The 14,484-nt window shown below is 40.6% G+C and overlaps 1 protein-coding gene across 1 annotated transcript in view; it reads right to left on the bottom strand.

The window, feature by feature from the left end:
• CFAP54 (cilia and flagella associated protein 54) overlaps nt 1–14,484 on the bottom strand; it is a 295,719-nt gene that overhangs the window by 267,935 nt on the left and 13,300 nt on the right. The window contains exons 4-5 of the mRNA XM_029206275.1: nt 11,582–11,753; nt 6,826–6,884 (exon numbers count right to left, since the gene is read on the bottom strand). Of these exons, the coding sequence (XP_029062108.1) occupies nt 6,826–6,884; nt 11,582–11,753 (231 nt within the window). The remainder of the gene's footprint in view (nt 1–6,825; nt 6,885–11,581; nt 11,754–14,484) is intronic.

Here is a 14,484-nt window from a genome sequence, read left to right as displayed (position 1 = left end):
GCCATAACTACTGAGCCTGCACTCTAGAGCCCGCAAGCCACAACTATTGAGCCCACAAGCTGCAACTACTGAAGCCTATGCACCTATGTTCTGCAACAAGAGAGAAACCACCACAAATGAGAAGCCCGCGCACCACAACAAAGAGTAGCTCCCGCTTGCCACAACTAGAGAAAGCCTGCGTGCAGCAACAAAGACCCAACGCAGCCAAAAAAAATATTCTAAAACCTCAAAGGGTAGCCAGGACATGGAAGCAACTTAAATGTCCATCAACAGAGGAATGGATAAAGAAGATGTGGTATATATATACAACAGAATATTAGTCAGCCATAAAAAAGAACAAAATAATGCCATTTGCTGCAACATGGATGGACCTAGAGATTGTCAAACTGAGTGAAGTAAGTCAGACACAGAAAGACAAATATATGATACAGCTTATCTGTGGAACCTTTAAAAAAAAGGGGTACAAATGAACTTATTTACAAAACAGAAGTCAAGTCATGAATGTAGAAAACCAAATTATGGTCAACAGTGGATAAGGGGGGAGGGATAAAATGGGAGATTGGGATTGACACATACACACTACTATTTATAAAATAGATAACTAATAAGAACTTGCTGTATAGCCTACTCAATACTCTGTAATGGCCTATATGGGAAAAGAATCAAAAAAAAAGAGTGGATATATGTATATGTGTAACTTATTCACTTTGCTGTATACCTGAAACTAACACAACATAGTAAATCAACTACACTCCAATAAAAGTTTTAAAAAAATAAAATTTCAAACGGTAAATGGACTGTATTGCCCTTCACTTGATTGAATATTAGAAGAAATTTGGTCTCTGCTCCACATATTGCTATTAGAACTATTACTGGGATGGAAATAAGAATCTATGAGCAAAGTATCTCAGAATATCAAATTCTAAATTCTGTCCATGGAAATATCAGCCTTAACAAAGCAGTCTCCCAGGACTATTGGGATACTTCCTCACTTGTCTCCTTATCTTCTTAAATACCCCGCTTCCTTAAGCATCTTCCTTAATCCACCAGAGTTATCCTTCTAAAATGCAAATAGAGTTGTGTCACTCTTGTGCTTTAAACATTCAATGGTTCCCTATTGTCTATATAACAAAGTTCAAACCCTTTATAGGGCTTTTTTTTTTTTTTACATCTTTATTGGAGTATAACTGCTGTACAATGGTGTGTGAGTTTCTGCTGTATAACAAAGTGAATCAGCTATACATACACATATATCCCCATATCTCCTCCCTCTTGCGTCTCCCTGCCACCCTCCCTATCCCACCCCTCTAGGTGGTCACAAAGCACCGAGCTGATCTCCCTGTGCTACGCAGTTGCTTCCTTTATAGGGCATTTATAGGGCACAACCTAGTCCCTGCCTTCCCCCACCCACCCCCATTACTCTTGACCTTGCATAGTATACTTAAAGCTAGTCCAAAATACTTTCCATTCCACAAAACATCTTAATGGTCCAAATATGCATCTCTGCTCACTCTGTTCTCTCCTTCCCCATAAGACTGAGCTGAAACTCTACCTCCACTATTAGCAGTGGTACTTGGACAGTTAAACTCCACGAGCCTCAGGTTCTTCATCTGCAAAATAGGTATACCAGTAACTGTTTTATAGGATTGTTTTCATTAATACATGCTAAGTGCTTAGAACACAGTAAACACATACTAAGTGTCAGCTTTGCTAATGACAATGAAGACAAAGAAGGAGGAAGGGGGAGCATGGGGAAGACAGAGGAACAGGAGGAGGAGAAGGGGGAGGGAGAGCAGGGGAAAGAGAACTAGCTGTTGAAGAGGACTCTGCTAACATCCCTAAAGAGAAATGCCCTTTGCTTCAATTCTGCCTCTCCTGTAATTGCACTGTATGTATATACATGTGTATCTATACACTGTATATAATTTACATAGATTCTTACATACACATATATATGTCACATCCAATTGCATTAATATGCTCCTGTGTGTGATTCCAAAACCTTACTCTGATCTCTTTGAAAATAACAACAGTGCCTTTTTTGTTATTATATCCCCAGCACCTAGAGCAGTGCCAGGTACCTAGCAGATATTCCCAAGTGCTATTCAATGAATTCACTGAACAACCCTAAAGTCAGCAGAAACAACCAAGGGAGCATTAACAAGTCATCTAGATTCTCAAGAAAATAATGATAATAAATTTGGACAACAGAATAAAGCTCCTCTTCCAATCACAAATTCAGCCTTCAATAATTGAGGAAATAATTAAGGAAAGATAAGTCTGTAGTAGTCAAACCCAATGTGAAAAGGCAAATCATCAAAAAGGTCCAGGAGCTTCACATGTATAAAGCAAACCCATCAGACTGACAAAGCATTTAACAGTAAAAACAGATGAAACACTGGTAACATTCAGACCCTATTACCATCTTTGGAGCCCTCGAAGACAATGTGTATAACACGTGTGCAAGCAGCTCAGCGGACATCTAAAAGAAAAAAGAAGCCTGAAAAGCCAGAACTCTCCACCGTCTGGTCAATTTTGAGTCCAGAGGAAAGGGGGCTGTTGGAAGCAGAGCGGGGTTTGACACAGACTTGTAATATTCTTTGCTATCCGCTGGGAAAGTAAGCTCATCCCACTAGAATGCAAGTTCACCTTAGGAAAGGGCCCTGTCTGTCTTGTTCACACTGTATCCCCAGCCCCCAGAATTTTATCTGGCATGTAGTAAACATGCAACAAATCTCTGCTGACTGACTGACTGAACTTCATTGAAAAGTTTCAGTTCATGATGCTAAACATGGACCTACTTCAGGTAATCACAGGATCAAAGGGTTGAAAATCTATCTAATTTCATCCCCTCCCCAACATCACTAGCACCACCACCTGATGTCCCACACCTTCCCCGCCCATGACTTCCCACCTTCAGTAACAAGGAACATGCCATGTGGCATAAGAAGACGATTCTAAACATGAACTTCTTTAATCTGAAATGCAATCCACCTTGATACACCTCTGGTGCATTCATCCTAGTTATGTCTTCTGGAACAGCACAAGACCACTCAAAACTCAACTTGCAAATCACCGCCTTCCATGAATCTGAAAGCACCTATGCAGCCTGCCCTCTCCCCCAGCTCTCTCTCCAGGAAAAAGATCCCCAAGCACTTCTATACCTCCCAGGACTGCACTTCCCTTTCCCATCATGGTTGGTCTTCCACGGCTTTGCTCCAGGTTGCCAAAGTCCCTTTAAAGTGTGTAACTAGACCATAGTGAAAGGAAACTCCCCCTCCCTGGTTCTGGAGACTATATCTCTACTAAGTTGGCCTGGGGTTGCTTTATGGCTGTTTTCGTTGCTGCTGCTGTCATCGTTTGCTGATTTTGCCACACAACTGATATGGAATTAACAGTCATCAAAACTCTTGAATTCCTCGTATCTGCTGCACAGAAATCTTATTGTGGATTTTTACATTAAGGTTGTTGTATTTGGGGGGAGGTGGAATTAAACCATGTATAAATTCCCCCCCTTTATATCCACGTCTTTCCAAAGCTCTCAGGATTCCTGGTATTAGAAATTTCACATTTCAAAGTAAAAATAGCATCAGTGAACAGCTGTTCACATGATGTTTGGGTTTGGCCTCAGACTTAGCATCAAAGACCCTAAATCACAGATTTTAGTGCCAGAAGGGAGCTTAAAAGTAACCTAATCTGACTCCAAGAGACTAAACTGCTTGTAAGTGACAGAACTGGGGCTGAAATTCAGTTCTCTGGATTCCCAAGTGCAGCAGGATTCTTCCCACTACACAGGGAAACTATGACAAAAAGGAGAAAAGCCATCATTCCACTTAGGGCTCTGAGAAACCATCATTCAGGTTTTAAAGATGAAATGCCATTTCCAAAAAACAAAACAAACCCTCTTAATTTGTAGCATTTTTTCTTGCCCCTGAATTATTTCTATTAATAAAAACTTGACGATTTCAGGAGGACTATTGTCTTCATTAAAAAAAAAAAAAAAGCAACTTTGAAAAACCATATTATAGGAGCCTAGCAAAAGCATGGTTCAGGTGTCAAGTAGGAAAAACACACACACAATCAGCTGAGCCACAGGATGGCACTGCAGCGTCATTTATATCAACTCATACCCTTTGAGGGAAAACACTGAGAAGCATTTCAAAGTCTGGACTTGAAGTTTATGTAACCATATGTGGACTGATCTGACAACCACTGTTCAAGCCACACACTTTACCAAACTATTTCAGTTTGGTAAATAGGGAAAACAGAAATCAACATTTTCTTAGAATAAATAGATTCTACTGAATTCTTTAATGTTTGCTGAGTACTATACTACAGTTGTAAATGCCTCAGAAGAAACTACAGCTTTTACCATAAAGGAAAGCAAACTGTCTTATGTCTTTAGGGAAAGAGGCTTAGAGAACTGCCCTCCCTCCATTCGCTATGCTGGTGACCTGCCTCAGCACAAAAGTGCTTCCCATTCGGGGAAAAGCCCTGGCCAGTCTTGGTCTTCAGGATGCCTTCAGTCATGTCAGAAAATATTTCAACATTATATCAGGAGCTCCCACACAACTCCTCCATTTGCAGAGATGAACCAAAATACGGTGGGTCATGGGATATGCCAACAGACACGCCTTATGCTAATGGTGTTGAGAAGCAGTACAGGGTGGCATTGGCTCTGGCCTCCCACTACATCTCTAACTAGATGTGTGACCTTGAGCGAATTAACCTTTCTAAGCCTCAGCTTCCTCGTCTATAAGATAAAGGGAATGATGGCACCTTCTCAAAGTGCTGGTGTGATGATTAAATGAGATAATATGTGAAAGTGCTTAGAAGCATACCATAGAGATGATAAGCATTCATTCGACAAAGGACAGTGATGGTGATGGTATCCACCTCATAAGACTATTGTGGCATTATTGTGTATGCAAAGCCCTTCGCACAGTACCTAACACAGAGTAGGGATTCAATAATAATAACAAATGGTAATCACAATTCCCAGCTCCTATAGGAATAGGACTTTAGATTGCTCTGGGGTGACATCAAGAAAAGCCTAAGGATTCCACATCTGTTTCTCCTTCTGTCTTTTGCTATAACGGACTTGAACTCTAAAGTAGCTACAGAATCAGGAGGATTCAGACGTGGCTGGACTACCAAGGGCTTGTCCCCATTAAATGGACCCATCGAGTCCATTTATAGTCTCAGCTCAGGAATCAACTCGTCAGCTGAGGGTCTGTGAATTTCAGGGTGAAAATTAATTTCCTTGAAACTTATTATACTGAACAAACTGAAAGAATTTCACCCTGATCTGAAAGTGCCAACTGTACAGCCACCCACCACCCCCAAATTCTTGCATTCCTCACTCCCCCACTCCCATCCCACAAGATTGGGACATAGAACGATCCTCCTTCAGGCCTTCCTTATTTTGTCAGAGAGAAACTCAAGTTATATGAGGGGGAAAGAAGATGTCTTACAAAGGGTATAAATAAGAAATTATTTTAAGATGACTATCATGTTAAATTAAAATTCTCTCAGCATTAACAAGTACAAACAATAACAGTTAAATGTTGGCACAGACATCTCTGCCCTTCAAAGTTTTGCCAGACAAATGCTATAAGCAGACCAAACTATGATGGCTCCACGGAGCAGTATTTGTTGCTACAGCAAGTGCAACAGGAGATTGCAAATTCTTTTCAGGAAATCATCTGGAACTGGATAGAGAATCGTTGGAATAGTCTGTAGGCCAAATTTACATTATACATGGGACAGTCTCCCCTCATTTTAAGTCACACTCAAAAAGCTGGCAGAGAGTTTGTTCAAGTCACTGTCAGTAATAGAGCTTTTAAATGCAAGGAACAAAACAGAGAGAGAACACCCAATTAATGTTATCATTAAGCATGCAAATATCTTTGCTTCTATCTATTTTTTAAGCATTGTCAACTTTTAAGATACTCGGCTGTGTTTTGAGGAAATAAGGAAAAAATATCTGTCCCGAGCGTTAGAATATTCAGAGCAAGGTTTTGCATGCAATTGAGAAGACTAAAGTAGTAGTGTTGCAAATGCCAGAAAGAACTCAAGCATGGTCTCAAGGAGAGTATATTTTCCCTTCTTGGCCTACATTCCAATGACTGGACAGTGAACACAGGGAGTAAATATGTCTCCTGCAGACAGAAGTGCTACCAACATGGTAAGGAAGTCAACCGAAGTGTCAGCCACTTCCTTGAGCTGAAACCAAGCAGTAAGTACTGGTCAGTGAGAATCTTACTGTAAAACAAAGTCAGCTCAAAACTGGGACATAGTTTAAGAGTTTGTTCACCCAACTAGTGTCTGGACCATAAGTACAGTCCAGCTCTTCAAGCAAAATGCAGTCCAAGCTCCATAACAAGACATAAACAGGCTACATAGTTTATCACCCAAACCAGCACATTTTTAAAAGTGAAAGTAGGCACTATTAATACTTACTCCAGGACAACAGGCATAAAACAGGACTGTCTTGGGCAAGCTAGAATGGATGGCCACCCTCCCTAGAGATATAGTTATCAGATGGATGTTCAGTAACGTATTGACAAGTTATGACTAATTTGAGAGACTGAAGGGCACTGGAGAAATACCTATCAATTTTAGAAATTCTTTCTTCTCATTAATACTTTATTGTCTACATTTTTACATGATATTAAAGGAAAACTAAAAACAGTAAACCTATGTAAATTCACTAAATTTTGTTATATAATTCACAAATTTTCTTTGTTTAGTATGCAATGCTAACAAAAGTCTTAAGAAAGCCAGGAATTACAGGGGAAGATATTTTGTCAGTAAATTCCATACCTTAGAAGAGTGACCTATGATCATCAGTTTTCTGCAAATGGTGTAAATGTAAATGGTACCTAGATGGAGAAAAAGATTAACATGTTTTACAGTCAAATGATGAAATTTTACATTCCAATTTCTACAGTTTAAGTTGGTAGCTCCCAAAACAAGTGACTTTCTCATCAGAAAATCTGATACTGGCCAGAGAGTTATAATCATTATAAACTTTTTTGTAACTTGTAGCCAAATTACTGAAAGAACTAATATGACCATATTTTAAATATGTTGAAACAGGAATCTTTTAGTCTCTTTTTTTTTTCGGTACGCGGGCCTCTCACTGTTTTGGCCTCTCCCATTGTGGAGCACAGGCTCCAGATGCGCAGGCTCAGCGGCCATGGCTCACGGGCCTAGCCACTCCACGGCATGTGGGATCTTCCCGGACCGGGGCACGAACCCATGTCCCCTGCATTGGCAGGCGGACTCTCAACCACTGCACCACCAGGGAAGCACCTCTTTTAGTCTCATTTTAAAGGCAGTTTAAGTTTTGAAATATATTGAACAAGAGTATTTTAGTAGCATAATTTATGTACTTTGTGGTTTTATTAATTCACATAAAATGTTACGGGTTCCCATGGTTTCCTCACAGTTGAAAAACTGAAGATTTATCTCCAAATAAGACTAGAATACACATTTAATCAGATGGCACACAATACGCAAGAAGGAAACTCATAATTTAAAACTCATAATGCATAAAAGGTTGTATTATATTCATTCACTGTCTCATATAATATTTACCCCATTATTAAGGTACATCCCATAAGCACTCTAATGAAAAACGCCATTTCCAGCTCCTATTTAAGATCATTCAAGTATGATTTTGTTTTAAAATCAAGCCACTAATTAAATGAGGATAGAAGACTATGTTATGGCAGCATTTGGAGGACGAGTGGGGAATGACATCACCATATATCCTTCTGTATACAAAGGACATTATCAGGCTATAAACATAACCCAAAAAACAGTATAATACCATGCTTTCAAAAGGCGTGTAATTATAATGACAATCAATCGAAATATTTTCTATAAAATATCTCATCTAAAATTCATAACCACCAAAATTCAACAATTCCAAATCCTATGTTCACGTTTAAACTTTAAAAGCTTCTGAGAAAACAGCATCTGCTCCAAAACACACATCCCTTGATTAAAATACATCTGCAAGCATAATAAACATTACACAAATCAGTGACCAAAAAGTACTGAATAGAATCTTAAACACTTAGAGTACCATAAAGTTCACAGAGAATACAAGTCCCCCACATTCTTAGTGTGCCTGCTCCCATGACAGAGAGTTGTTTATCTCATGTAAGATCCACTGGGGGAAAAAACCACTCAGCTAGTAAGAGCTCAAGCTCCGCATTCTCATCTCGACTTGGCTTTGTTGACCCAACTGTGTAACTGTGTTTTCAGGGAAAAAAAAAAAAGTCACCAAGTAAGGATATGCATAGGAAACACATGACTCTCCACAAAACACGTGATTCAGGTGTAAGCCAGAAGCCCAAACATTCAGCAATGGGAGCTGTGGGGTTTCAGAAGGCCCCAGGAGACCGCCCTCAAGAATAACAAGGGCCCTCTGTATTTCAAAGATGTGCCTTTAACCTTTGCAGCCCTAGTGCACCCTGACTATAACAGAATCCTTCTCTGATGGTTCAGGATCTTGGCATGGCTCACAGATTCCACGGCAGGAGCCCGATGGAGAGAGTACATGGTACAAAACGGAGCACAGACTAAACCTTTACGTTCTCAGGCTATCTTTGCAAGTTGGTTTGATTTTTAACCAAATCCCTAATACGGAGTTTATTGCCTTGTCACGTGACTCCTTTTCATCTAAGATAGCCACCACCAAAATAATCTTGACTATTTGAGGGTTCAAATGAGTTGGGTTCAGGTTAGTTGAGATGTCAGATGTTATCCAACATTCATTTACCCAGTTAGATTTTGTGAAAGAACGAAGACTGGTTAAATATCTTAAAAACAAGGGTGTGTGTGTATAATAGTCAATTAAAAGAGTGTTAACGTCTAACTGGAAAGGTCAAATGTATTTTAAGAAACTGACTGCAGGTCAATTTATTTTTTTGTGACTTAAATTCCAAAGTTTTAAAACTACAAGCTCTTTGCACTTGTTAATCTCCCAGTTGGAATGCCCTTCCCCCAAACACCCAGATGTCTCAGTCAGGTGTTTACTCCAACGGCATCTCATCTCAGATGAGGCCTACCATGACCACTCCACTTAAAACTGCAGCCCGGGACTTCCCTGGTGGCGCAGTGGTTAAGAATCTGCCTGCCAATGCAGGGGACATGGGTTCGAGCCCTGGTGTGGGAAGATCCTACATGCTGCGGAGCAACTAAGCCTGTGCACCACAACTACTGAGCCTGAGCTCTAGAGCCCGCGAGCCACAACTACTGAGCCCTCATGCCACAACTACTGAAGCCCGTGTGCCTAGAGCCCGTGCTCCACAACAAGAGAAGCCACCGCAATGAGAAGCCCGTGCACCACCACAAAGAGTAGCCCCCACTCACCGCAACTAGAGAAGGCCTGTGCGCAGCAATGAAGACCCAATGCAGCCAAAAAAATTAAATAAATCTTTTTTAAAAAATAAAATAAACTTGCAGCCCAGCCCCAGCCCAGCCAGTGCTCTCCCTAACCCCTTTCTCGGCTTTACTTTCCTCCGTAGCACCATCACCATCTGATACATCACTTAGTCTTGATTTGTTCATCATCTCCCTGAAGCATTATGTAAGCATGAGAACAGGGTTTTTGTCTGTCGTCCACTACTGTATCCCTAGCATCTAGAACAATGCCTGGCACTTAATAAGTTTGAGATGAATTAACTAAAACAGGAACAGCAGTTAATGACACTAAGTATATATATCTGCCACAATCCAGGAACCTCACTCCTGGGCATAAGTCCCAGAAAACTCTTACACAGGTCTATAAAAGGACAGAGGCAAGGATATTCACTGCAGAATTATTTGCGCAGTTAGAGAGGCAGGGCAAACCAGGTGCCCATCCCTACGGGTGCATAGATATCTGCCAAATACAATTCAGCAGGCAGCGTTAACAAACTAGGTTTACATATAGCAACACGGCTAGATTCTAAAACCATAGTGCTGAGCTGGAAACTATTTAGGAAACAGGATAAAATCTAGAACACGATGTCATATGTATAAGGAAAAAGCACACACCAGAAAAAGGATGTAGAAGATACAGAAATCGTTCAGTCTTTTTTTTTTTAAGAATATTGGGGGGTTTTGTGTGTGATCTGAAAAGGGTTTCAGACAGGTGCATCATTCCCACCTTTCAAGCAAAGCCTGACTGCAGGGCCCAACCCTCAGGCCTATCACTCCTTCCTGAGTACAGAAGCTCTGCCTGTTCAATCCCTGCCAAGATGTGTGAGCAATCCAGGTGCAGAGACAGCCGTGGCAACTCTGAGCATGAGGAGGCCCAAAAGCTTAACCATCACTGGACTGAAAAATGTCTTCCAGAGTCAGCCCTATCTCTGGTAGCAAATGTAAGGTCTAATTACAATCAAAATGTCAAATTATTTGGGGAGATCAAGGAAGTAAAAGGCTAGGAAATGTACTGTCAGTTGCCATGGATGAGAGAAAATCCAATATGTTTTCTTCCAGGTTATTCTGCCCTGGTCTTAGGCACACAGAACACACTGTTATTATTCTTCTTTCAGGAATATGTTATCCAGAAAACAATACTGTAGGCGACTCACCAGGCGACTCATCGTAACTTCAAATTGTAACTTTAAAGAGAATTTTAGTTGAATTTAAAGTCTTAAAAGGAAAAAACAAATGCTACATTTTGATAGATAAGATTCATTTCATGAGACATATATAATACATATATAATGCATATACATGTACATGTGTGTATCCGTACAATGCATATATATGTATGTAAATACACTATACACATACATACATGTGCGTTCTCAGAGCTCCTCACTCAAAATCAAGTAGGACAAGAAGGCTGATGCATAGGAAGCCCTGGTCATTGGCCAAAGTATTCATGGAGAGGACCAAGAAATGCATGATGCTTAGAAACAATCTAACCTGTCCTCCGATCCTTCCCCATTTATACTTACTTACTAACTGTGGTCCCTATTTTGTATATATGTGAAACTGATTATCCCCACAGCCTCTGACCCTCCCTTGAGCAGAAAACCCACAGACACGCTGTATAAGTCCCTGCTCATAAGGACAAACTGAAATATAATAAAAATGTAAAAAAGCCTGCAAGTATCCTATTAGGAAATAACATCTTTATTAAATTGCTTTATAATGGTGTGTTAGTTTCTGCTTTATAACAAAGTGAATCAGTTATACATATACATATGTCCCCATATCTCTTCCCTCTTGCGTCTGCCTCCCCCCTCCCACCCTCCCTATCCCATCTCTCTAGATGGTCACAAAGCACCGAGCTGATCTCCCTGTGCTATGCGGCTGCTTCCCACTAGCTATCTATTTTATGTTTGGTAGTATATATATGTCCATGTCACTCTCTCCCTTTGTCCCAGCTTACCCTTCCCCCTCCCCATATCCTCAAGTCCATTCTCTAGTAGGTCTGCATCTTTATTCCCGTCTTGCCCCTAAGAGGAAATGAACATGTTTTAAATCACAAGGTAATCAAGTCACCGTCAAACTTAGTATTTAAATACCTTTCTGAAAGACACAATGAAAAATAAAAGACACTGACATATACCATTGAATATAATCCAGCAAAGTTGCTCCTGTGGCAAAGCCACCTGCATGATGAGCCTTAAGGAGGACAAGATATGCAGACACTGGGCCACAGATTCTTTATTCTGCAGGTTCATGTCACTGTCACAGACCAGCTGGTAGTTGCAAATATTTCTGCCACTTAAAGCATGAAACTGAAACACATGAGGAAAGGAAAAAGAATATAAATAACGTTTATGCAACTTAGGAAAGCACTTCTTAAAATGTACAAAACTAAAATGGAAATGATTCTTCTTAATTGATTCAATAAATTAGTAGAGGTCAACAAACTGAATGTTTGTGTCCTCCCAAAATTTATATGTTGCAACCTCGCCGTCTGCCATATGGGGACACAGGGAGAATCAGGCCCTTATCAGACACTGAATTTTCCAGCACCCTGATCGTGCATTTCCCAGTCTCCAGAACTGTGAGCAATAAATGTTGTTTAAGCCATCCAATCTCTGGATTTTTGTTATAGCAGCCTTATTGGACTAACATATGGAAAGAAACATGGTAAAATAGGTTTCTTCAAAACATTCATTTAGTTAAGATCACCTTTCCTTAGTCAAAAAAATTTTCAAAAGCAAAAAAATAGTACAAAATTCTACTTCCAAGAATATAGAATTGAATCAATTTTTGTAAAGCCCCACAATGGCATGTTAACATATTAATTCAGATGTAATTATTATCATTTACACAATTCCTTCAGCAAATGTTTGCTGACCACCTCTGTTTGCCACACGCTAAGCAACAGGGAGTCAAAGATGAGGAAGACAAGGCTCTTGACAGAGGGAAAAGTGTTCCAGGCACACACAGTGTTAGGAATGCTTGAGGTGCCTGCTGTGTTCACTGATTTGAAAGTCTTTTTTAAAGTTGGATGAGAAGGTTTAAGATAAATTAGGCTATAGAGGTGGTCCATGGTCAGAACATGGAGAGCTTCCACACCATTGCAAGGAATATGGACTACGGCAAAAGGGCAAATCCAAAGAGCAATGGAGTACAATTATTTGATTTACACTTTAGAAATTAATTCTGACAAAAGTGTGAAAGATGCAAAGCAGATGGAGGACAAAGCTACATGCAGGAGCTAGGAGAGATCAAAGGCCTGTGAGGTTGTCCTGAGAAACCATAATTCAAGAAGAGTCATGTACCACAATGTTCATTGCAGCCCTATTTACAACAGCCAGGACATGGAAGCAACCTAAGTGTCCATCGACAGATGAATGGATAAAGAAGATGTGGCACATATATACAATGGAATATTACTCAGCCATAAAAAGAAACTAAATTATTTGTAGTGTGGTGGATGGACCTAGAGACTGTCATACAGAGTGAAGTCAGTCAGAAAGAGACAAACAAATACCATATGGTAACACATATACATGGAATCTAAAAAAAAAAATAAAATGTTCTGAAGAACCTAGGGGCAGGACAGGAATAAAGATGCAGACGTAGAGAATGGACTTGAGGACACGGAAGGGGGAAGGGTAAGCTGGGACGAAGTGAGAGAGTGGCATGGATATATATACACTACCTAATGTGAAATAGATAGCTAGTGGGAAGTAGCCACATAGCACAGGGAGATCAGCTCGGTGCTTTGCGTCCACCTAGAGGGGTGGGACAGGGAGGGTGAGGCAGACACAAGAGGGAAGAGATATGGGAATATATGTTTATGTATAGCTGATTCACTTTATTATACAGCAGAAACTAACACACCATTGTAAAGCAATTATACTCCAATAAAGATGTTAAAAATAAAAGAAGTGGGAGGTAAAAGAGCAGAGTGGTCTGCAACAGTTTCCTGCTTGGGTTACTGGCTGGAGCCAATTATGGAAGAAAAAAAGATGAGTTCAGTTTTGGACACGACGAGTGTGAGATCTTTATGATGTTAACTGGATAGATGAGTTCAGAAGAGAGATTTTGGCTAGAGAATCATCAGTACTACTGGGAGTGGAGAGTCTTAGTAACACAAATGAGCCTTACTCTACCAGGCAGACCTCGTGCTTGGATACATGTAAGCTATTTCTAGCCACCATGTAGTTGGTTTCACAGCTAGGGAGGCTGAGTGGAAATGGAAGCAGAATAATTCAACAGTGTAAGAGAGAGATACGGAAGCCTGGATCAGGGTGATACAGGAGGGGCCTTAAAAATTCAAACTTTTCATTCAGCACTCTTCCCAATGGGGCACTGAGATATTACAGTTTATAAGAAATATGGATTTGGTCATTCAGTTGGCCAAAATATATTTCTCATATGTATCTGGTCTTCATCCACAGTTCCTAGCTCTCCGAAAACCCTTGGAATTTCCTAAGTGTTAAGAGTGACAAAGATATGTTCTGCTATGTTCATGAGGTACTTTTGTAAAGTGCCTAAGGATGGAGGTTAGCTGCCTGTGGAGCCAACCATGTGATTAGAGGTTTAGCACTTTCAGTCCCAGCCCCTGACCTCCAGGGAAGGGGGGAGGGGCTGGAAGTTGAATCTATCACCAATGGCCAATGATTCAATCAATCATGCCTATGCTATGAATCCTCCATAAAAACCCAAAAGGATGGGGCTTGGGAAGCTTCCAGGGTGATGAACAGGCGGAGGTGCTGGGAGAGTGGTGTGTCTGCAGAGACCACTGAAGCCCCGCACCCTTTCCCCACGCCTTGCTCTATGTATCTCTTCCCTCTGGCTGTTGCTGAGTTATATTATATCCTTTTATAATAAACCTGTAATCTAGTAAGTAAAATGTTTCCACGAGTTCTGTGAACCACTGCAGCAAATTATCCGGCCCAAGGAGGGGGTCGCGGGAACCTCTGATTTATAGCCAGTCAGTCAGAATCACAGGTAATGACCTGAGCTTGCAACTGGCATCTGAAGTGGGAGGGGGCGGTTTTGTAAGAC

Source organism: Monodon monoceros, unplaced genomic scaffold (assembly GCF_005190385.1).
Source record: "Monodon monoceros isolate NGI ecotype Baffin Bay Population unplaced genomic scaffold, NGI_Narwhal_1 Super_Scaffold_6, whole genome shotgun sequence".
Classification (NCBI taxonomy): Eukaryota; Metazoa; Chordata; class Mammalia; order Artiodactyla; family Monodontidae; genus Monodon; species Monodon monoceros.
Note: the sequence above shows the minus strand (reverse complement) of the source record. Positions and strands in the feature narration are given on the sequence as shown.